The sequence below is a fragment of the Bos indicus genome, chromosome 7, assembly GCF_029378745.1.
Source record: "Bos indicus isolate NIAB-ARS_2022 breed Sahiwal x Tharparkar chromosome 7, NIAB-ARS_B.indTharparkar_mat_pri_1.0, whole genome shotgun sequence".
Taxonomy (NCBI): domain Eukaryota; kingdom Metazoa; phylum Chordata; class Mammalia; order Artiodactyla; family Bovidae; genus Bos; species Bos indicus.
In genome coordinates, this window is record NC_091766.1 from 80,983,128 (window position 1) to 81,008,079 (window position 24,952).

A 24,952-nucleotide genomic window follows, 5' to 3' on the forward strand; every position below is an offset into this window, starting at 1 on the left:
ACAGAGCCTGGAGCTACCAGGACCTTTACTAAACATCGACAGGATCAGATGGACTTGGTATTCACAGAGTGGAGCTGCTCTCTGGAGAGGCTGGCAGAGCTGGGCTGCCCAGACTAACCCTCCGTTTTCAGATCTCACATGGGCACTCTGTGCCGCCAGGTCATCCTGGTAAAGTCACTGCCTCACACACCAGGATTTCTCATCCTCTCCTCTCCTCTCTTCAGATCTCCACCTCCCTTTCTGGCTTACTGGTGAGCATCTCTCCTCCTTCACAGTGAAAACAGAAAGGATGACCTCTTTCCTCCACTAACTTCACCAGCCCTCTGCCCCTGGACTCATCCTCTGCCTTCTTCCCGTGGGTCTGGAAGAATAACCCTTGCCCTGCTGTTGGGTCCACCCCTCCCCTTCCACATACTCAAGAACTGTTCTCATGCAGTTCCTTCCTTTGCCTCTGTCATCCTCAGTTCTCCCTAAGCCAGCCATCCCCCTTGGCATACCAGTGTGTCCTTATATCATCAGTTTTACCCGCTCCTGTTCCATTTCACAGCTTGTTTTCAATGCAGAACATCTCGCAAGAGCGAGCCTGCCTGATGTCTCCCCTCCATCACCTCCATTTCCCCTCCACCTATTCTCTTGGACTTTCACTCTGAAGTGACTGTTATCTTGTCACCTAGGACCTACATCTTGCTGAAGCCAAAGCCCTCATCTTAGTCTACCTCTCAGCAGCATATGGCGGAGCTGATGGCATCCTCCATGTTGAAACACTTGTCCTCTTTGTCTCCATGACACCACATGTGCCAGATTTTCCTTTCACCTTGCTCTCCTTCCCTTTTTGATCTCCTTTGCTGTCTCATCTTTTACAAAATCTCTGTGGGTCTTGGGATCACAAGGCTCTCCTGGCCTTTTGCCCTGTACACACTCTCTACTCATGTAGCCTTATGATTCTAAGTACTTTGTAAATGCTTGAGACTCTCCAATTTACATTTCCAGTGTGAAACATTCTACTTGAATTTCAGGCTGTTATGTCTAAGAGCCTTCTCAACATAGACACTTAGATGTCTAAAAGAGGCATCTTTCAGTTTAAAACCAAACTCTGGATTTTCTCCCTATAACCCAGTTTCAGGAAATGACATCATCATCTAATCCAGATGCTCAGTCCCCAAACCATGGGACTCTTCCTGATTCCTCCCTTTCCTTTAGACCTCACATTGGCTTCTTAGCGCTGCTGTAATAGATGACTTCAAATGATTGACTAAAAATAGCAGAAATTTGTTCTTTCATGAAACAAATCTGAAATCTGAATTTTACTCTCTTCTGTCCACGCTATTCTTAAAGAGATGGGAATACCAGACCACTTACTTACCTGCCTCCTGAGAAACCTGTATGCAGATCAAGAAGCAACTATTAGAACTGGACTTGGAACAATGGACTTGTTCCACATTGGGAAAGGAGTATGATAAGGCTAGAAATTTGAAATCAAGGTGGCGGCCCGGCCATGCTCTCCGAGGGCATTAGAGAAGGAGTCCGCCTTGCCTCTTCCAGCCTCTGCTGACTGCTGGCAGTCCCTGGTATTCCCTGTGTTGTAGCAGCAGAACTCTCTTCTCTGCCTCTGTTGTCACGGGGCCTTCTTCCTCTGGGTGTGTTTGTGTCCAAATTTCCTTCTTATAACCATATCAGTCATTGGATTTAAGACTCCCCCTAATCCAGTTTGACATCTTACTTTGATTACACCTGCAAAGACCCTGTTTCAAATAAGCTAACACTGACAGGTTCTGAGTGAACGTGAATTTGGGAGAGCACTGTTCAGATCATTGCAGACCTCCACATCTAGTCCGTCCGCAAGTCTTAGCTCCTCCGTTTCCAACAGTTCTTACCATTCCTGCCCCAGCCTTTGTCCAACCCTGGTTTACTGCCTCATTCCTGGTCTCTCCCACTCCACTTTTGCCCACTCCTGTGCATACTACCTAAGGAAGCCAGAGTGACCTGTTCAGAGTGTCAACAAGGTCACGATTCCCTTGCACAGGACCCTCTGGTGGCTTCCTGGTACCCGAGAAGACAATCCAGCTCTTCCGCTTGACTTGGGAGATGCTCAGTTGTCTTGCCTGCTCTCCAACTTCGTCTCCTTTCTCTGGATCCCATATTCACTGGGCCCCAGCCACACAGGCCGCTTTCTGGGCCTCCATCAGGCTGACTGTCTCATGGCCTCCTCATTCACTGTTCTGCTTGAAACGCTCTTCCCCTGGATCTTCATATGACTGTTTCCTTTCCATTGTTCATGTCCCAGCTCACCTGTCCCAGTCCCCTCCTTACAGAGGCCTTCCCAACCCAGCCTAACAAATGTTCTCTCTCTTCCTGTGTGTGTCCCTGTTTCTTTTTCTTTCTCTATCTCTGCCTCTCTTTCTTTGTCTCTCTGTCTTACAACACACACACACGCCTGTTTACTTCCCACATAGCTCTTCTTTTCAATATCTGAATTTACCTTATTCATTTGTTTATAGATAATATCACTGACATGATTTATTACTTGTAATTTCTGTCTCCCTCAGTAGAGCATAAATTCCTGTAAACAGCTAATTAGCTTCCTGTTGTCCACTGCTGTACCCCAGCTCCTATGAAAGAGATTGGCACAAAGACTCTCAGTCAGTATTTTGTGTCTGATAAAATGGGCTCTCTTTGTATTCTGTGGCTTCCACCCTCTCTCCCAAGGTACGTTTCATTTTCTACTGGCAGAATCTATCGTTTTAATACACTGAAACTTTTTGTGTACAGTCTAATGTTAACATTTGAGGGGGGAAAAAGGGCCTGTTTTTATCCCCCCTCCCCAGCCGTCTCTAAAAATTCTCTGCAGTGGCTTCTTCGGAACAGCTCAGCTCATTCAGTGGCTGTCCCCTCTCCTAGCACACACCAGTGCCTGCTCCTCCAGCACTGTATACACACTCGATACACCTCCCAGAATCAGGAGCTGTCACTCCTTGCCTCACCCCCTGCCCCCGTGGAAAAGCTTTTCTAAGCGTGTATATAGGCTTCTGTAGAAAGAAATGTAGAAGGCTTTGGAAAATTACCATCGTTTGGGTTTGTGGGGAGATGTTGCCTAATACAAGGACGGGAATGTTGTTCCACGTCACGCTGGTGAGCTGCCTATTATCCGGAAGGGGTAGCAGACAACCATCAGAGAATTCAGACTAACTGAAGAATCATCCTCCTTGTTTTCCAGACAGTTGGTTATGAAATTGGGCCAAAAAGGAAATAATTGGGAAATTTAAAGTTTTGTTCTTTTTGTTTTTTGTTGTTTGTTATGTTAACCATTTCTAGAGCATTTACTGTATTTTCCAAGGCCTGGGTAATACTGGTTTTTCTATCAAGAAACTCTGACCATGAGTGTTAGATTTCTTGATTTCCTTTAATAGATTGCCATATTTTGATTTTGAGTGGTTCATGTTATTGGCTCCCACAAATCATTATCACTTCTCAGTTTCTAGACTATCTCTTTTCTTCTTGCCACAGCAGTTTTCTTGACAACTCATTTAAATTTGGTTACTTTCTGGCTTCACTTCTTACCTACACCTCAAAGGACCCCATTCTGCCTTGGCAGAAGTCTCCATCTCCCTCCATACTGGTTATGTGTCCTTGATGTATCTCTATGTCAGCACAAAAACTGATGGCAGCCACAGTGGGAGGCCTGGAGCTTACACAGCAATAAACACGGGCAGCCAGCACGTCTCGTGTCTCAGTGGGAAGAGGCTGGGGTTTAGAATCCAATGACCTCACCATAAATCCTGGCTTTGCTCTTACCATCTGTGACCTTCGGTAACTATCGGACTTCTCTGAGCCTCAGTTTCCTCATCTGTGAAGACAAAGAATCTGTTTTATACAATTGTGAGAATTAAAAGAAGTAACACCCAATGGTTCTCAATAAGTTTTGTTTTAAATTTAGTATATAACCATTTCTTCAAGAATCTAAACAGCACATATTTTTTTAAAAATCCATGAGAACAGTTCAGCTGACAATCTTAGTCAAGAAAATCTTACTGATTTTCTTGAAAGGTGAAAGCAAAGGGAAGATATTGATTTTGCCATTCTTCATGTATTTTTCATCACGAATGATGATATAGACCTGCTGAACTTCTTTTCCTCATTCTATTATTTAAGGATGTGTTTATTGCAATTAATCGCACTTAGAAAAAAAATCTCAGGTTAAACAGAGTAAAGAGAAGAACTTAACAACTTGAAAGATAAGGACACACTTATAGACAAATTTTTAGAAAAATCTCACTATGCAGAATTTGTTCATTGCCTCATCAATGTCTTGCCCTATAACACCTTTGAGAAAGGGCCTTTCACATTTCTGGCCATGTGCTTTGAGTGGGAGCTACCTCCTCCAGACACACACACACACACACACACACACACACACACACACACACACACATCTCCCTGCCATCTCTGACACCTCCCCACTATTGCCATAGGGATCAATTTGAGGAAGGCATATGATGCAGTCAATGAAACGCAAAGATATTTTAGAGGATTTCTAGGTTACACATTTCTTTATCTTTAGTGGAAGCTACCAAAAAGAATGCCTTGTCATCCTCTGGATGCTGTTATATGAGGTAATATGATGATATGATTAACAAGGCCTTACCCATTTTTGCTACCTGGAAATGAGAGCAGAATAAAAGCACTGAAGAGAAATAGACGTGGACCAGACTAACATGTAGTCTGAATCAAACAGGATCTGAGTCTAGAACTATCCCCAGTATAAAACAGCAATTCCCTTTTAAGCCAGTTTTGTTGCTGGTGAATTTAAGGTTCTCACTTTGTTGTGAAAGAATTCAGAAATGAAATGATAGGTAAGAAGTAGATTTGTTTAGAGAGAAACACACTCTACAGACTGTGGGCCACCTTAAAAGGCAAGAGCAGCCCTGAAATATGGTGTGGTTAGTTTCTATGGGCTGGGTAATTTCATAGGTTAATGAGTGGGAGGATTATTACAATTATTTGGGGGGAAGGGGCAGAAATTTCTAGGAGTTGGGCCTCGCCCACTTTTTGACCTTTTTTGGTTAGCCTCAGAACTGGTAGGTGTGTCATTTAGCATGCTAGTGTATTACGGTATCACAATAAGTGTCTAATGAGGCTCAAGGTCTAGTAGAAGTGAGATCTTCTGCCATCTTGGACCCAGTTGGTTCTACCAGTCTTTGTCGTGTCCTTGGGCTATGTTAGTCTTTTAAAGGTTGTGACCTGCCCCCTTCCCTCCTGTTTCAGTTTGAATTGGGTGTTCTGTCCTTTTGCAAACAAAAGATTGCCAGGAAAGAGACCATTAAAATGGGAGTAATTGAACGTACTGGTATATTACTACAGCAAACATCCTACTATGTACGAACTAAGGTTCAATTTCTGTTAATTGTAGCTATTATTCTAGATTATCTCTCAAAAATGAGTCTGTCAGTTTATAGACTGAGGGAATGCTGTTATCATGATGTTCAGCACAGTGTATGTGCAAATCTGCTTGTCTACATTAGTTTTTTTTTTAGTTTACAACTCATAAAGCCCCTTCATAACTAGGAAAATATTCTAGACTTGGTTCAGTGGGCAATAGGGAGACATTAGAAGTACTTGGTGCTGGAGCAATAACAAATTAGAGGGATATTTGCAGTTACTGTTGGAGAGACAGTGCCTTGCTCATTTGCAGGATTTCGAATTACACATCTTTGGTGTTTTACTTGTTTGAAGGCTGTCTTCTCTCCATTTAAAAAAACCAGCTCATGAGAGCAGGGGCCACATCTCTTGTTCACCAGGTGAACATAGATATTATTCACAGGACAATGGACCTGTGAACACAGATATTCAGGACACGACTGTCAATATTTCTACACAGCACCTGGAACATAGATATTGATGAGATAACTGAATTATGGATGAGGATGAATAGAAGGCAGAGAGAATGGGGAAACAGGAACATGTAGGAGATAAGAAGCTACAACCCATGTGTGAGGTGCCTAGATGCAGGGTTATAGCAGGAGACTAGAGAAGAAAGGCATCAGTCTGACAGATGCTACCAAAAAGTTAACAGTGTTTGTTGACTGAATGGGAAAAACCAAGGAAATACAGAGAGGAGTGAGGTTTCCCACCCAAGAAACAGAAACCGTGGCTGTTCCATTAACTAAAAGGCAAGTTGGGATGGGGAGGAGCATGAGAGAAAAAAATTTTTTTTTTATTTCTGGATATTTTTTTATGAGAGAAGAATGTGTCATTCATATGGAAATGTAAGAAAGATTTCTTTCAAGGAATGAAGGATTTGGGGAAATGATGGAACTCAAGGTGTCAGGTTGGAATATGTAGAAAAACCGTGGGAGAGAATTATGTCCCCAAAGGAGTGAGAACTGCTTGGAGTCAGCTTGAGAACAGACCAGAAACGGAGGAGGAGTATCCTCTGCTTGTTCCTTCAGACTTGTTTCAGAGTAAAGAACAGACTTAGTTTTCTAGAATTTCTGGGAAATTAATACAGGTAGTTTAAACATAATACTCATAATCAGATTGTCCATATTAGTCACTTTCAGACTTTTATTGCAACCCACTCTTAAGAAATACAGTTTACATTTTGACCCACACATGCACACACACACAATTGGTATAAGATTTTCTCTGACGAATACGCACTCTCACTATATACAGTCTACTCAGTTTTCATCTGTTTCATTGTTTAAAGCTGGCAACAACCCACTAAATTGATCTCACTCCCCATTAATAGATCAAGTCTGGAAGTTTTAAAAGCCCTGGTCTATGTGAAGGTCACATAAGAAATGTAATGAATTTGATGAAAGTATACATTTTGAGAAAAATTAAATTCTGATTAGATAAGAGTTTTTGTTTAAAATCCATTATCATGTAAAACTCTATAATGATGCTATGTTCTTATAGTTCTTCAAAATTTAGAAAGAATTAAAAGGAAAGCACTTACTTTTCCAAAACATTCAAATGGCTTCTTATCTTGGAGCTTTAATAGTATTTACCAACTTGTAAATAAAATTTAAAGTCTGAACTTTGGATGCAGGCTATGAGGTGTAATTAAAAGCACTCTGGCTTTGGAAATGGACAGACCTGGGCTCAGGTGGTGTATCGGCCGCTTATTTTATTGTTCATTTATTTGTTTATTTTGGCTGCTCTGCGTCTTCGTTGCTGTGCACTGGCGCTCTCTAGTTTCGGTGTGCGGGCCTCTCCTTGCACTGGTTTTTCCTGTTGCAGAACATAGGCTCCAGGACATGCAGGCTTCAGTACTTGCAGCTCACAGGCTCCAGAGGTCAGGCTTAGTAGCAGGGCCTATGGGGTTAATGGCTCCACAACTTGTGGGGTCTTCCCAGACCAGGGGTCAAGCTGACATCCTCTGCATTTCGAGGTGGATTCTTAACCACTGGACCGACCACCAGGGAAGCCCCTGCACTTATTAACTATGTGACCTTTGCCAAGTTTCTTAACCTCTCTGAATTCCTGTTTCTTTGTCTGTAAGTGGGGAAAGCAACATTTACTCTACTCAGTTGGTCTTGTTGCTGAAGAATTCTTGTTGACCACGTTACTTAAATGGCTTCCCTTGAGGCTCAGCTGGTAAAGAATCCACCTGCAATGTGGGAGACCTGGGTTCGATCTCAGGGTCAGGAAGATCCCCTGGGGAAGAAGGAGGCTACCCATTCCAGTATTCTGGCCTGGAGAATTCCATGGACTGTATAGGCAATGGGGTGGCAAAAAGTTGGACGTGACTGAGTGACTTTCACACACACGTAGTACTTATGGCCCAATACTTGTTACTTGCTGGGCAGGCAATAAGTGGCAATTGTTATTATGACAAGGGCTAAAGTACAGACTACCTGTAAAGCTGCTAGCACAGTGCCTGGCATAAGGCAGCAATAAATACGGATGATCTTTCTATGCCAACAACCAAAAAAGTAGAAATACAGTTGTAAGCCAAGTATGTAGAAATGTACAAACAAATTATATGATTTTATATTACATACAATTTTTAAAGAAAGATATTTACTGGATAAAGTAAAGCACATGGATAACATTGATGTAATTGGAGAGATTGAGTCTCATTTGTATAACATGAGAAATTATTCTCCACTGTTGTGGCTTTTTTCTTAATTCCCCCACCGATGTAATCATTAAAGTGATCTCAATGCATTCATTCAATAAACCTATGTTTATTAAGACCTGCAATGCCAGGTACTGGGGATAAAAACACAATAAGAAACAGTTTCTAGAAGTGTGGTTAAAATAAACAATAGTTAGCATTACTTTTGCTCCCAGGCACCCCATCCCCCTGGACCACTGCCATCAGCACTCTCTCTGTGCTTTTTGGGTCTTCCTGACTGACGTTCCACACCACGTCAGAGGATGGCCTAAAGATGCTCTGTTGGTCTTCACAACAGCTCTGTGGTCCACTTCTTGATGATCTACTTTTCAGGTTAAAATACCTCACCATGTTCAAGAATTCCTTGGTTTTTTTTTTTTTTTTGGTCAATTTGCCCCTGGCAACGTCAGGGTAGCTCTAACTGAACAAGCCCGTAGTCCACCTACATGCCATCTTACTTCCATCTCACTGTTATTTTACTTGCCTCTTACAAAGTAGGCAGTGAAGTTAACTATCACATCATTTGAAGAAAAAAAAGGAAAGTTTTCCTGCTTTCCTATATTTTAAAATGTCCTTGCATCCCTCCTCACCACTTTTACTGTCTGCCTGCTCGTGATAGATCTCATATCCATAGTCATCATAGTAATATCGTGGGAAAATGCCCTTAATTCACATACATAGGATCTGCAGACACTTTCTGATAGTTTTCATTGGGAGGAATGCACTTTTTGTTAAGAAAAATAACTGCTGAGTGCCTGTGTGCAAAACTGAAGGGCCTACAAAGATGCCTGAGATAAAATCCCTTCACCAGGGAATGTATAGTTTAATGAGAGAGATGTCATATGTACCACCAGCTGTAAGGGAGAGAATGACTCATGAGGTGTCTGGGGGAAGGACCATAAAGCTGAATCTCATTCTTAACTTCACACACACGGTGATTTGCTTCTTACCACTTTTCTAGATGACTTTTGTTGCCCAAATTAGCCCATCTGACCAGTGCCTACAACTGAAAAAAAACCATGCATGAATTGGAAAGACAAGAATTTCATGGTGGCGGTATTTCACACGTGTGATGTTAGTAAAATAAAACCTCCTGGCATCTGTAGAGTTTGGTTGGGCCGTCACACTTGAAAAGGGAAAGATTTGTAAAACTCCACAAAGAGTTTCTGTTTGGTTTTACAAAAAGTGCCTTAAGAACCCCTTGGGGGTGGATCCATGACTATAGGACAGATTGGCTTCTACTTGGGTATCACCACCAATTGGCTGTGTGGTTCATGTTTCAATTTGGAAATAAATATTGCTCAAGCAGCCCCCAGCTTGTACGGTGGCTTACAATAAGGAGGAAGTCTGGCAAGTTGCAAAAAATGGTTGTTCTGATCAAAGAGCTTTAAAGTCTGTGAAAAATGGGCATCTTTCATTGCTTGATCAACAGATGGACATCTTTGATCTTAGAAGTACTCTTATCAATTATGTTTAAACTGCCAATTTAGAAATTCCCGACACCAGATACATAAACCATCTCTCTGAGGGGATATCTCCAGTAAATCCTGAAGGTCAAGTTTTATTAGTGGAGTTACAGCTTACTCATGAACTGAAATTGCCTTAACGGGACTCTTATGTGCTAAGCTGATACATGGGATCTTGATGTAATTTTGCACATGGGTTCATGCTCCCAATCAGAGCACCTATCTCCCCTCTTTCCTGTTTTCTACCTCTTGAGCTCTTTGTATTGCAGCTGATTAGGGCTTTCCTGATGGCTTAGCGGGTAATGAATCCACCTGCAATGCAGGAAATACAGGAGATACAGGTTCAATTCCTGGGTTGGGAAGACTCCTTGGAGGAGGAAATGGCTAACCCACTCCAATATTCTTTGCCTAGAATATTCCATGGGCAGATGAACCTGGTGGGCTACCATCCATGAGGTTGCAAATTTTCAGATCTTTTTACAGTTTGCTCCTTTCTTTATTTAACTGGGTCTAACCCGTGTTTATTTATATTTTTCTATCCATGTTTTGGGCTTCCCTTGTAGTTCAGACAGGTAAAGAATCCACCTGCAGTGCAGGAGACCCAGGTTTGATCCCTGGGTCAGGAAGATTCCCCTGGAGAAGGGAATGGCTACCCATTCCTGTATTCTTGCCTGAAGAATTCCATGGACAGAGAAGCCTGGTGGGCTATAGTCCATAGGGTGGCAAAGAGTCAGACACAGCTGAGTGACTAACAAATCTGTGTTTTAAATTTCAACTTGTCTATTTTTCAGCAATAATTTAAAGAATAATTCTGTTAATTTGAAGACATTTTATGTGGATCTTATAAAACTTAAAATATTTTAAATTCTTTTCACGTGTTTTTAGTTCACACTTTTATATCTTTAGTCTTTATAAGCATCCTAATTTAGGATATTTGAAATTTTTGGTAGTGGTGGAGGGGTGGGATGAGGTGGGGAGTTCCTGATCCCTGTGTCTCTGGACCCTTGTTTATGGTGGATGGCTTATTTGTTTTGTGCTTTGGAATTGTGAGTTTTTCTTAAGGGTCTTTCTTGTTGGTCATCCAGTAAAGGCTGAGGGTAAGCTCATGTCTCTCTGGAGAGGTTTGTATGCTTTTGTCAGGGCGCCAGAGTTATTGCTGGCCATGGCCACCCGGTAATGGTTCATTCTGGGCTTCAAACCTACCTGAGGTGGGCCTGTGGTTACCTATTCTCGGCAGGGGGATTCACTCCCCTGAGATCCAGGCTAAAATAGTCAAGTTTCTTAACTTCCTCCTTGTGCAGGCTGGAGAATTTCTTTTCCTAATCCTCTCTCTCAGGCAGAGGGGGTGGTCTGATGAGAATTCCAGCTTTATGTGGGAGTCAGTTCCAATTCTGTCACCCACACTTCCTGAAGGCCCTGGGGCTTCTTCTCTTGAGTCACGTGGATTTACAATCCACATCTCCTGTTAACAAGGCTGGTAACCTACTCTCCTCTCAGAGCAGTCGTTCAGAGACTTAGTTCTTGTTTTCAAGTCTCTCTGTGTTTGACTCTGGAAAATTCCTTATCTTCTTGAGAACTCAGCCATGCATTTAAAAAGATATGATATTTTCCCCAGAATTCCTAAGATTTTAATATCAAAAAGTTTTTGTTTTGTTTTTTTAAATATCTATTTTACCAAGAGCACATCAGCATCCTCTGACAGTGTCTTCTAGTGGGTGGAAGACACCTGTCCACGTTCAAAGAGGAGTATGGAGAAGGGACCTCTGCCTTTTAGAAGTGCATGCACTTTTTGGTCCAACTCATTGGTAGGCTCTGAGGACTGTCCATTCAGTCTTTCATTCAATCACCCTTACCTTTATAGCACATTCAGTAATTACTGATTTCCTACTATACAAGCTTGCATTCATTTATTCAGCAAACATATATTGTGTCTAGCTTCTGCTACATGCCACATAAGTGCTCACGCTCAGCAAAAACATACCCAATCCCTGTCTTCATGGAGGACACAAATACTGATCAGATAATCATATAGATAAAATGCGTAAAATTGCAAATATGGCCAGTGTCCGGAAATAAATGTGCATGTTGTTGTGAGATGTGCAATGACGGAGTTACCCAGTTCAGGCCCTTAAGGGCTTTTTTGGGGATGTGAAGTAAGAGTGGCTTTCACTGAGTGAAAAGCGAAGTGATAATTGGGCCAGATATGGAGCAGAATGTACAAAGACCCTGGGGTGAGGATGAGGGACTGAAGAAGGGTGGTTAATTGGAAGAGGAAATTGTGAAAAGAATAAGGTCTCAGAAAAGGCTGGAAGGGAGCTGAGAGCCGAACCATGGAAGATGCTGAAGGCTGTGTTAAGGAGTTTTGTGTTTATCCCGAGAGTCATTAAGGGCTTTAAACAGGGCAAGGGCACATCTAATTTGCCCTTTGGAAGATCTTTCTGACTTCAGAAAAGAGAAGAAATTTGAGGAGGCAGGCGTGACAGTGAGGCTAGTTAGGAGGCTGTTGTCAGGACACTAAGAATTGCTAGAGCTCAGTGCCAGTTTTGGCTTTGTAAATACAAAGACATGGACAAAACTGAGATTTATTTAGCAGGGAGAACTATCGAGGAGAAGCAGAGAGGCAGGCCAAGAACTATTCCAAAGTTCCAGGCTTACATAACTGGATGGCTGGTGGTGGTCCTTTACTGAGATGGGGAACACCAGAAGAGAATAAGGTTTGCTGGAAAGGCCAGGGGGTTTCCTTTTGCATGTGTTGAGTTTGAGGTTTTTGAACGATCTAAGAGGCAGTTGGATTCATGGATCCAGAGTCCAGAGAAGAAAACTAGGGATGTAATTATGAGAGTAATTTTTTATAGGTGATTATTAAATGAGATTTCCTATGGAGAGATGATAAGTTGTTGTTTGTTCAATTGCCAAGTCGTTTCTGACTCTTTTTGACTCCATGGACTGTAGCATGCCAGGCCTCCCTGTCCCTCACTATCTCTTGGAGCTTGCCTAAGTTCATGTCCATTGAATAGGTTGTAGAAATGTGGAGGTTATTGGTGAGTTTAGTGGGGGCTATTTTGGTGGTAAGAAGGGATAAGAAGCTAGGAGTAGGATGTAGAGTGAGTAGGAGATGAAATGAAATCAGTGAATGTGGACAACTTTTAAGAACTTTCCCAGTGAAGTTACATGAGATTTGAATTCATTTAAAAAAAAATTATGGCAGTTATTTATTTTATTTATTTTTTTTGACCATACCATACGGCATGTTGGATCAAGGTTCCCTGACCAGGAATCAAACTCAGGCCCGCTGCAGTGGAAATGCAGATTCTTAACCACTGGACCACCAGAGAAGTCCCCTTGAATTCATTTTTAAAGGAAACAAGTCACTTAGTTATGATTGGAAAGCAAAATCTTTTAAAATAGAGAATCAATAGAAAATATTAAAATAGTTTCTTGATAGTGAAGAGGTGGCCAAGGTGGAAACATAGGCTGGCACAGAGATGAAGATTCTGACCCAAAACTGAGTTGTAGTAATAGCTAACACTTATTATGCTCTCACTGTTTTCCCAAGTGCTACTCTAAATGCTTAACTAACTTAATCTCCAAAAAGTCTCTGCAGTTGATACACTCATTCCATTCAGGACATGAGGAAGCTGATCACCAAAGAGGAGCTGTAACTTAGGTCGTGGGAGGACAGGGGTTTGAACCCAGTCTGGCTGTGGAGTTCATGTTCTTACTTCCTTGTGTGCTAAGTTGCTTCAGTCATGTCCAACTCTGTGCAACCCTATAGACTGTAGCCCTCCAGGCTCCTCTGTCCATGGGATTCTCCAGGCAAGAATACTGGAGTGGGTTGCCATGCCCTCCTCCGAGGTATTTTCCTGACTCAGGGATCGAACCCAAGTTTCTTACGTCTCATGTGTCAGCAGGCGGATTCTTTACCACGAGCGCCACCTGGGAAGCTCCTTCATGTTCTTAACCACTGTGCTATACCGCTTCTCAATATGTGAGTGCACAACAAAGTATTTATATCATCTGTGAGCCAAGGTATGAGCTTGCTGCTGCTGCTGCTAAGTCGCTTCAGTCGTGTCCGACTCTGTGCGACCCCAGAGACGGCAGCCCACCAGGCTCCCCCTCCCTGGGATTCTCCAGGCAAGAACACTGGAGTGGGGTGCCATTTCCTTCTCCAACGCATGAAAGTGAAAAGTGAAAGCAAAGTCGTTCAGTCGTGTCCGACTCTTTGCGACCCCATGGACTGCAGCCTACCAGGCTCCTCCATCCATGGGATTTTCCAGGCAAGAGTACTGGAGTGGGGTGCCATTGCCTTCTCCGAGGTATGAGCTTATCCATCTGCAAATATTGAAAATACCTGTGGTTATATGACTCTGGAGCAAAAGTATAAACTAATGTTGGCTCAAATACTTTGTTAAAACTCCTTCTTGGCTTTATGTGATACAACAGGACAGCCGTAAGTGGAAATGTCACTAGACCATCTGTAGCTTTAATCAGTGGCCATTAATAAATATGTGCACGTTATTCATTTAATTGTACCTATAACTATGTGGTGAGCTCTGAGGGCATCATAGGTAAGTAGGCAGAATCCACGACCAGCTGAAGCCACTTACTCCTCTGCCAAGATGTGTCATTTGTGAGTGGCATTAAGCAGTGTCCCAAAATAAGTGACCTTTTCCAGGTCCCCGGGGATTGGCTTTAACTACAACATGTGTGTTTCTTTTCCTCCCAAGGATTTAACAACTCCGAGAGAACATGCGACAAAGAGTTTATTATACGTAGAACAGCCACCAATCGAGTACTGAACGTTCTCCGTCACTGGGTCTCAAAGCACGCACAGGTAATTGAGTAGCCTCGGTAATTACTTTCAAGGATTTTTTTAAACACCAGCTTTAAAAATCATTAACAGCACCTCCTGATGCTTTCAAGTAGAGTTTGAAACCTTGGAAATAGAGCATGTTGAGGGGAAGAAACTTGAAGATGGGCCTGCAGGTCAAAGCAAGCAAATGTGTACCACCACCATCGTGTGGTTCAGTTCTTCCAAGGGCAGGACACAGGAAGTGGGGCAGGACTCCCCTTCTCTCATCTCTGCGGAACAGCACCCACTGTGGCTGCCAGCTGTCCCCTGCCACCTGGGAGCGCTGTTCACAGGGCCCTGTCTCTAAGTGGAGTTGGGTCAGTTGGAGTGGTACCTTATGGAGGTGAACAGCAGGTGCCCCTGAAAGCAAGCAGCATTCTCGTACCAGACACGGGGGTGTTTCCTCAGCCTGATTCAGAAGACACTTTTGCCTTCACACCCTTTGATGTTTTGTTTCTAGTACAGTTGACTCTTAGTTGAGGCATGTGGGATCCCGTTCCCGGATCAGGGATTGAACCTGGGCCCCCTACATTTGGAGTGTGAAGTCTTAGCCACTGGACCCCCAGGGAAGTCCCAACTCTTGAGCGACGTGGTGGTTAGGAGCACCAGCCCTGTGTGGGGTGGAACACTTGCGTGTAGCTTACATCTGGCCCTCCGTACCCGTGGTCCTGTGATGTATGTGGTTCCTCCACATCCACGGATTCAACCAACCTCAGGCTGTGCAGTGTGGTAGCGCTTACTATTGAGAACAGTCCGCATACAAGTGGACCCACACAGTTCGAATCTGTTTCTTAAGAGTCTACTGTATTCTGTTTTTAAATTGCATCATGCTGACAGGACACCTACTTGTTTTCTATTTGTGCGTATTCAGTGCAAGTTTATAGACTTCATATCCATTTCACCATTTCACAAAATAAAGCAAGGGCCCCCTTTGCCTCACTGATTCAGGGCATGAATTGTACCAAACAGTGTCCCCGCTTTTTCAAATAAGCAGTGGGCCTTCCTGACGCAGGCTGGCTAGCACTCTGAAAGGGGAGTTGTGGAGAGAGAAGGGGGCCCTTCATGGCTCAGATCAGCACATGGGAAACATATGAAGTGCGAGTTAGCTAATGAGTAGAGGGGGAAAATGCAAGGAATCCCCATGCCTCACTTCATTATATTCTCAGAGGCCGTCACAGGCCTACTGCCCGGTCCTTGGTAATGACCTTTCATCAGAGACAGTCTTGGGAGGGCCAGGCTCCTGAAAACCCTGTGGCAGGACAGTTCACTAACTGGAACAAGTGGGATGTGGACCTTACCACTAGCTGGCCCATGACAGCTCCTAAATAGTAATTAAAATAAAAACAAGTACAGCACGTCAGTAAAGGCTGTAAGCACTTCATCTTGTACATCTTAGATAAATAACAATGGATCCTATATGACTCAAATTCAGAGAACCATCCTTAGCTCGTTGGAAATGTCTGGTCTCTCTTTTCCACAACCTCAGTGAGCTGCTTTGAATCCCTTTTGCTTCACTGCAGATAAAACATGTAGTGATGTTTCTCTGCCACCTGACCATCCATCCTGTCATCTCTAATTTTTGACTCAGAGTCTTGGCTTCTGATTCCTGAGTCTGACAGTGGCTTGGAGATGCAGAATAGTTTTGATAGACAAAACTGAGCAGATGCTGTGTGGTTCTCTTCCCCAATCAGAGCTTTGGCCCTGCATGTTCATGCCAAGACTTGCAGTCACAGCACCAGTCACAGCCCAGGTTTCCCTGGTCCCAGCTCCTTCCTCTCCTCCACGTCTTCCCTCAAAAACTCTAACCCCACCTCCCTGTTAGCCTCACTTTCCTTTTATCCCTTTTATCAATCCCCAGCACCCTCTTCCTCTAATGATCTCAAACAGGGGTCCCTCAAAATTCACGTATAATACTTACAGTAGCTAGAAAAGTACCTCAATTCAAGTTACAGTAGACTGGGGTTGTTTTACTTTTGGTAATGACAGTTCATAGATAGAAGAGATTGGTGTACTAAATCCATCACTTATAATTAAGAGATTTATAGTAAAGTGTTATCATCTGACTTAACAGCTACATTATACATGCAGGTATACATGTGTGCATACAGGCAATATCAGGCTGAATAGCACCAAGCCATTAGCTACTGGAATGGAAAATGGATTGATATGAAAGCAAGAGTCTCTTAATTCAGATTGTGTCCAAATGGCCTTTAGTTCTAATCCAAAAGCACCCTAGATAGATAGAAGGAGATGATTGATAAATAGATGTTGTTGTTTAGTCACCAAGTCTTGCCTGACTCCTGTGACCCCATGGACTGCAGCCCACCAGGCTCCTCTGTCCATGAGATTCTCCAGGCAAGAGTACTGGAGTGGGCTGCCATTTTCTTTCCCCAAGGGATCTTCCTGACTCAGGGATTGAAGCCACGTCTCCTGCATTGGCAGGCAGATTCTTTACCACTGAGCCAACAGGGAAGCCTAGATAGATAGGTGGTCAAACAGATGACTAAATGCAGCAGGTGCAAAGTTTCATCTGATGCAGCAGACACCTGGGAGGAAGATTCTGTAAATGGAAAGGAGAGGGTACGAAAATTTACTGGACACCTACTCTACAGGCCAACTCGAACTTGCTGTCTATATTGTCTATATCTTACAGTTGAATCCCAGACATGAAGCACCGAAAGTCACAGCACTTCTAAGTGGTAGAACCTGGACTTGAACCAAGAACTGTTGAACTCCAGAGCTCAAGTCCTAGTCCCAGAGAGTTGAGTCTGCCAGTTCGGAGTGAACTTGGCTGGAAAGGCAGCCACAAACCTGAATCCTTAATTAGAAAAGCAAAGGCAGAATAAGAAATGGTGCATGGTTAATTTCCTAGGAAACCCTTTTCCCCTTCCAAGTGTGGGTGAAATGGACTAAAATGAAGCTGTCATCTTGGAAATAAAATCTTCTATGTGCAACAAAAAGCACCCTAGGTTTTAGCTTTTATTTGGACAGTTCAGATACTTTGCAGCCTGTCACTTCAGATGTGCTTATACATGGGAAAGCACTTTGCAGTCAATTTTAGCATCCCAGACCCTCTCTACATCAAAGTGGTACATCTCTACACGTGTGGACAGTAAAGCTGCTCAGGTATCCAGTCTTCTCTCCTGTCAGGATTACTGTATAAAATTTAGACCCTGATGTGCCAAAGGCAGTCCTTACCACTCACTCACTTGTCTTTTCTTACTTTGCCTGCTCGTGTGAGTGCATTGTTGTGATGTGTGGTTGGTGTCGGATTGTCCTGGTATAACTTCATCATGTGCACGGCCTGTCACCTTCCTCATTCAAGTGAGTTCTCCATCTCAGTCAGCGCGTGAGGTGCAGGCGTTTCCATAGCATTTCTGCTTATTGGAAAAGAGCTTTAGGACATTTTTTTACTGGCTTCAGTGTCCATTTTCCCTTCCTCGCTTTACTGCCTTGCTTTTAGTGGGACTTGAGCCCAGGCCTGTCCATTTCTAAAGCCAGAGTGCTTTTAATTACACCTCATGGCCTGGATCCAAAGCTTAGACTTTAAGTTTAATTACAAGTTGGTAACAACACTTCAAGCTACAAGAGAAGTTGCCATTTGAATATTTTGAGAAAGTAAGTACTTTCGTTTTAATTCTCTTTTCTGAATTTTGAAGAGCATGATAAGAACTTAAAGCACTGTTTTAGAGTTTCATATGGTAATGGATTTTAAACAAAATTCTCTATTTATCCAACTGGAATTACAATTAAAATGTCATTAAGTTCAATTTTAATGACATTTTAATTAAAATGTCATTAAAATTAAAGTGTTTTCTTTCCCCAAATTCATTCTATTTCCTATGCGATCACTACACAGACCAGAGCTTTGTAAAGCATTCAGTCATGACCACTTAATGGAGAGTGGAATCAATTAATGGGTTGTTATCAAGAGCAGGTCAAGGCAGGCTCTTAGTAATGGGCTGGTAAACAGTTCCAATAGACAGACCTGGTTTCAGCTCATGGTCCTGGAGACCACATTGTGTGCCCACCACCTCCTGTCACCACTGCAGTACCACCTGAGCCAGCCACCACCCCAGCCAGCCACCACCCGAGGAGGTGGGTGCATGGCCCCCGACTTGATAGACCCCCAAGCAAGGTGACCACCATGGTCCTTGAAGAAGGATTAACAGCTTCAAGCCTTTATCCAGGTTTCAGTTTAGTTCAGTTCAGTTCAGTCTCTCAGTCATGTCCGACTTTGCGACCCCGTGAATCGCAGCACACCAGGCCTCCCGGTCCATCACCAACTCCCGGAGTTCACTTAAACTCATGTCCATTGAGTCAGTGATGCCATCCAGCCATCTCATCCTCTGTCGTCCCCTTCTCCTCCTGCCCCCAATCCCTCCCAGCATCAAGGTCTTTTCCAATGAGTCAACTCTTCGCATGAGGTGGCCAAAGTATTGGAGTTTCAGCTTTAGCATCAGTCCTTCCAAAGAACACCCAGGACTGATCTCCTTTAGGATGGACTGGTTGGATCTCCTTGCAGTCCAAGGGACTCTCAAGAGTCTTCTCCAACACCACAGTTCAAAAGCATCAATTCTTCGGTGCTCAGCTTTCTTCACAGTCCAACTCACATCCGTACATGACCACTGGAAAAACCATAGCTTTGACTCTCCAGGTTTATTTAAAGGTATTTACTCTCACAGACAGAGAAGGCGATGGCACCCCACTCCAGTACTCTTGCCTGGAAAATCTCATGGAAGGAGGAGCCTGCTAGGCTGCAGTCCAGGGGGTCGCGAAGAGTCGGACACGACTGAGCGACTTCACTTTCAGTTTTCACTTTCATGCATTGGAGAAGGAAATGGCAACCCACTCCAGTGTTCTTGCCTGGAGAATCCCAGGGACAGGGGAGCCTGGTGGGCTGCTGTCTCTGGGGTTGCACAGAGTCAGACACGACTGAAGTGACTTAGCAGCAGCAGCAGCACTCTCACAGAGGTAATGGGACTTGAGACTGCTGGTCAGAAAACTTGAGCTCTAGTCTGACTCTGTCAGTTAACCCCCATATTTGAGGGGTTTTTAAAAATTAATTAATTAATTAATTAATTTGGCTGCGTTGGGTCTTAATTGTGGCACACATGATCTTCATTACATCACGTGGTATCTTCATCACGTGGTATCTTCCATTGTGATGAACAGGCTCTCTCTAGTTGTGGCCCACGGGCTTATTTGCTCCATGTCATGTGGGACATTAGATCCCCTGACTAAGGACTGAACCCATGTCCCCTGCATTGCAAGGCAAATTATTAATCACTGAAGTGAGGTGGGGAGTCCCGCCAGAGAAATCCCCTGTCATCTTTGTTGTCTCTGGTTTTCACATCACAAATGAGGGGCTTGACAAGAGGATGTTTTTCTTATCTGATTCATTCAGTACCAGTTGAGCCCATTTAAGGAAGAATGCAGCACTATTGTGACAACTTGACTGTTTTGAAGTAGTAGCTTTATAAGAAAATTAATGAGTTGAACGCATTTCAAAAAGCAGCACAGCATGCTCACAATTGCATTTTTCCTCACATGGTAGACTAACTAGGGGGCACCATTGCAATTTGTAGAAAACAACCACAGTGAAACAGCAAGATGCAAATTTGTCTACAAATAATCTAGAAAATCGAGTCTTCTATAAAGTATTAGAGATCATGCATTTATTTCTCAGTTCTCATCAAAGGTAACTCATGTTGGCAGATACTATCCTGAACTTATTTCAGGAGAAATAAAGAACTGCAGAATTACAGGTATGGGTCTCCAGAGAAATAGAAACTTCCCTAGGATATCACCTTCAGCTCTCCCCATCCCCCCAAATGTAGTGTTAGGGTGCCACTTCCTCTCCTAGGCTTTTCTTTAGTATTTGGTAAGGCTAAAATGTTTCATATTTTCCTGATTTTAGAATTTCTCACCTGTGAATATACTCTCCCCTAATTTCTCCTCATCTTGTCATGCTTTTTCACTCATTTTTCTCCTTCCATGTTGAAAGTGAAGCCACAAGACGAGCTGAGTTTCTCACATATGCACTTGTCTATGGATCAGCAGCCCAGAGTTGGTGGGGGGATGGGGGCGGGTGGGGGGCCAGGCTGTGTTCTTCTTCCAGCTCTGCCATTGTGTCTTCTCTGGGTCCCTGAACTGGTTACTCAGACTCTCTGGGGGCTAATTTCCTCTTCTAAAAAAGAGAACAGCTATCCATGTTTTCCCTTACCTAAGACTGTGGTGAGAATTGAAGGTGATTTTGAATTAAGAAGCATGAAGGACATAAGGTACAACATAGGTGCAGCCCCTTCCAGCTGAGGACAGGAGAGATGTGCATTTCCTCTCCCTCCAACCAGCCCGGAAGCTCCCTCCATACAGGGCGCCTTGCCTCATTCATCTTTATATCACCTTTCACTGGCTCTGCAATGCTGACTACGTGGTAACTGCCCAGTGATAGCTGTTGAGTTTACACTTTAATGTTGCTGTTGTTCATTCTCTCCAGAAAGTCATTTTCTAGCCTTTAAAGTTTCCCAAGTCAGCCAAGGCAGAGACTACAACCACTAATGGAAATCAAGGCTGTGTGTATAGAAAGTCTGAGTAGACAAAGTGTTTTCAACTGGGTGTCCACACCCTCCTTGGGGGTGTCATGCTGGGCAGCCTTATGTGTCATTCACACAATTCCTGATTACAAGGTGTCTGCAGGTTCCTGGACTGCAGAACTTTAATTTTTTTTTTAATCGAAGTATAGTTAATGTACAATATTTTATAACTTACAGGTGTACAATAGAGTGATTCACAATTTTTAAAGGTTATACTCTATGGTTATCTTAAAATATTGGCTATATGCCCCATGTTGTACAATATATCCTTGTAGCATATTTTACACATGGTAGTTTGCGCCTTTTAACCCCTCACTCCTATATCGCGCCTCCCTCCTTCCCTCTCCCCATTGGTAACTACTAGTTGGTTCTCTGTATCTGTGAGTCTACTCTACTGTGTTATAGATCCAGAGTTGTATTACTAGTTTGTTGCACTTTTTAGATTCCACATATAAGTGATATCATACAGTGTTTGTCTTTCTCTGTCTGACATTTCATTTAACATAATACCCTCCAAGGCCATCCATCTTGCTGCAAATGGCAAAATTTCATTCTTTTTAACGGCCGAGTAGTATTCCATTGTCCATATAATATACACCACGTCTTCTGTATCCATTCATCTGTTGGTGTAGGTTGCTTCCGCGTCTCGGCAATTGTTAATAGTGCTGCTGTGGACATTGGGGTGCACGTCTCTTTTCAAATTAGTGTTTCTGCCTGTGTCCTCTGTGTACAGCCAAGTTGGGGAGGGACTTCGAGGCTGGCTATAAACAACTCACATCTGTGTTCTAGTATCTATGGAAGGTCTCGTATGTACAATCTACAGCAATTTTGATTTTCCTGAGTTGTCTTATTGATCAACTAATTCTGCAAAAAATACTCTGTCCACTTGTTTGTGGATTATTACAAAGCATGTAATGGCATTGATAAAAGAGCCTGCAACTGTGTCCACAGGTTGCAACTCACTTCATCAGACTGTGGGCACCAATGGAATAATAAGTACCTTAGAATGAAACAATCATTTATTTTCTTAATTGCAAGCTAAAGGGAATTAGCCTACATATTTTAAAAGTGTAAGATCAGACAAAAACGACCTAGTTATGTTAAAATCTCCTTCCCGAAAGAGTTTGTGGAGGGAACGTTGCTACTCCCTTTTCTGTTTCTCACCTCCTTCACTCATTCACTTATAAGAACTGAGTACCAGAGTGTGCCCGACACTGGGGTAGACGTGAGTGAGAGCCTGAGTCGGGTAGTGGGCCTTAAGTCTCTGTCAGAGAGGTCTCCAGAAACCCCACAAATGCCACAAAAGGAGGAGCTTGGCACTGTCCCATCCGCCATGTCCGGAGGGAACCAGGACCAGGCTCCACCTGCTGCAGTATGTCAGGCTAAACCTTCTTCCCCTGGAAGGTCAGAAGTGATAGCAAGAAAGCAGAGAGGAAGTAGGGGAAAGAGAAGGGGCCTTCCATGTGGGGTCCCAGGCTTGAGGCCAGCCAGGCAGGGCCAGGAGGGAACTGGTGTATTCTGGACTGAAATGGAATTTCAATTCATGTATTGGATCAGACATTTTGACTGAAGAGATTGTTCTTATAACTAAAGCTTCTGGAAACTCTGGTGCCCATCCTAAAAGGTGGGGAAGGATGGCCTGTAGAGCAATTTAATGAGGTCGCTGAGAAACAGTACTGCTGCCCAATTATTTCATTATTGTTCACAGTACAGGAAGTGTAGGTCACCTTGGCAGAGCAAGTTTCACAGAATTTATCAAGATAACTCACTTCCTATGTTTCTAACTCACTTCTGTCCTCTTACATTCATTGTATGATGGACAAAGCATATTTAGCTGCTGATGAAGAATACCTTGGTTTAAATGTTTTTTTACATTTTGTTGAGATATTACATACTTCGTATGAAGGACATTGAACATGGGTAGAACTCAGTGACTTTTTACCCATGTATACACCTGTGCATCTCCCACCCTGATTAAGAAATGGAATATTTCTGACATCGGAGAGGCCCCTTCCTGTCAATGTCCCACTTCCTGGGCATTGTTCAGTTTTTCTTTTTTTCTTAGTTTTAGCATTGTTCTTATTGATTTTGTATACTTTTTATACATTCAGAATAAAGCCCTTTATTTGTCAATTACATTCATTTACCCCAGTTTGTTCTTTTGTTTAAAATGTTTATGTAATTTTTTATTGAATATACTTGATTTAAAATATTGTGTTAATTTCTGCCATACAGCAAAGTGATTCAGTTATATATATGTGTGTGTGTGTGTATATATATATATATGCATTCCATTTTATATTCTTTTCCATTATATTAATATTAATAGTTTATCACAGGATATTGAATGTAGTTCCCTATACTGTACGGTAGAACCTTGTTGTTTTTTTGTTGTTCCATTCTATATATAATAATGTATCTGCTAACCCCAAACTCCCAATCCATCCCTCTCCCACCTCCCCTCCCTTTGGCAACCACAGATCTATTCTCTATGTTTGTGAGTCTGTTTCTATTTTGTGGACAGGTTTATTTGTGTCATATTTTAGATTCATATATAAGTGATATCATATGGTATTTGTCTTTCTTTTTCTGACTTACTTCACTTAGTAGGATAATCTCTAGTTGCATCCATGTTGCTGCAAATGGCATTATTTCATTTTTTATGGCTGAGTAGTGTTTCACTGTAACTCAACATTAAAAAACTAAGATAGTGGCATGTGGTCCCATCACTTCGTGGCAAATAGAAGGAGAAAAAATAGAAGCAGTGACAGCTTTTATTTTCTTGAGCTCCAAAATCACTATGCATGGTGACTGCAGCCATGAAATTAGAAGATGCTTGCTTCTTGGAAGGAAAGCTATGACAAACCTAGACCACATATTAAAAAGCAAAGATATCACTTTGCCGACAAAGGACCATATAGTCAAAGCTATGGTTTTTTCCAGTAGCACATACAGATGTGAGAGTTGGACCCTAAAGAAGCCTGAGCACTGAAGAATTGATGCTTTCAAATGGTGGTGCTGGAGAAGATTCTTGAGAGTCCCTTGGACTGCAAGGAGATCAAACCAGTTAGTCCTAAAGGAAATCAACCCTGAATATTCATTGAAAGGACTGATGCTGAAGCTGAAGCTCCAATACTCTGGCCACCTTATGCAAAGAGCCAACTCATTGGAAAAGACCCTGATGGTGGGAAAGATTGAGGGCAGGAGGAAAAGGGGATGACAGAGGATGAGATGGTTGGAATGCATCACCAACTCAACGGCCATGCATTTGAACAAACTCTGGGCGACAGTGGAGGACAGAGGAGCCTGGTCTGCTGCAGTCCATGGGGTTGCAAAGAGTTGGACATGACCAAAGGACTGAACAACAATTCCTGTTAGAGTAATCATTCTAGATAGATGCTCAGAACTTTGCGTATGGCTGCTCTTGGGAGAGCCCTGTGAAGGTGGAATCTGGGCTGAATACAGGCCTTCAGACAAAATGCCACTACCCCTGTTTGACCAGTGAGGCCATTAGGTCTCAGGGAGATTCAATCAGCACTGCCCAGGGAGTTTTCTATAGTGATGGAAAGGTTCTGTGTCCGTGGTGTCCAGAACAGTAGCCTCTGGCCATGTGTGATAGTGGCTACAGTGTAACAGGCCGCTCAAGAGTTCAGCAGTGAGTAGACCCAGCTCTGATGTCCTGTCCTTCCACTGCCCTGCAGGGCCCCGTTCCTCTGAAGCAGGAACCTGGGTGGGTGGTCCCCGCCAGGGCTCCAGTGAGCCTGCTGAAGAAGGAAATACCCAGACTGGGTTTATTGAAGCAAAAGCAAAATCTTTATGGAACATTGGTATTAGGGTTATAAATCGCACAGAGAAGATGACAGCTTTTTCTCACTAAGGAAGGACAATGAGCACCCTTATGTTTGGGCTTTGGACC

The 24,952-nt window shown here is 43.0% G+C and overlaps 1 protein-coding gene across 5 annotated transcripts in view; it reads left to right on the forward strand.

The window, feature by feature from the left end:
* RASGRF2 (Ras protein specific guanine nucleotide releasing factor 2) overlaps window positions 1-24,952 on the forward strand; it is a 274,907-nt gene that overhangs the window by 206,029 nt on the left and 43,926 nt on the right. For all 5 annotated transcript variants that reach the window (XM_070793986.1, XM_070793984.1, XM_070793985.1 and 2 more), the window contains one exon: window positions 14,316-14,422. In XM_070793986.1, the coding sequence (XP_070650087.1) occupies window positions 14,316-14,422 (107 nt within the window). The remainder of the gene's footprint in view (window positions 1-14,315; window positions 14,423-24,952) is intronic.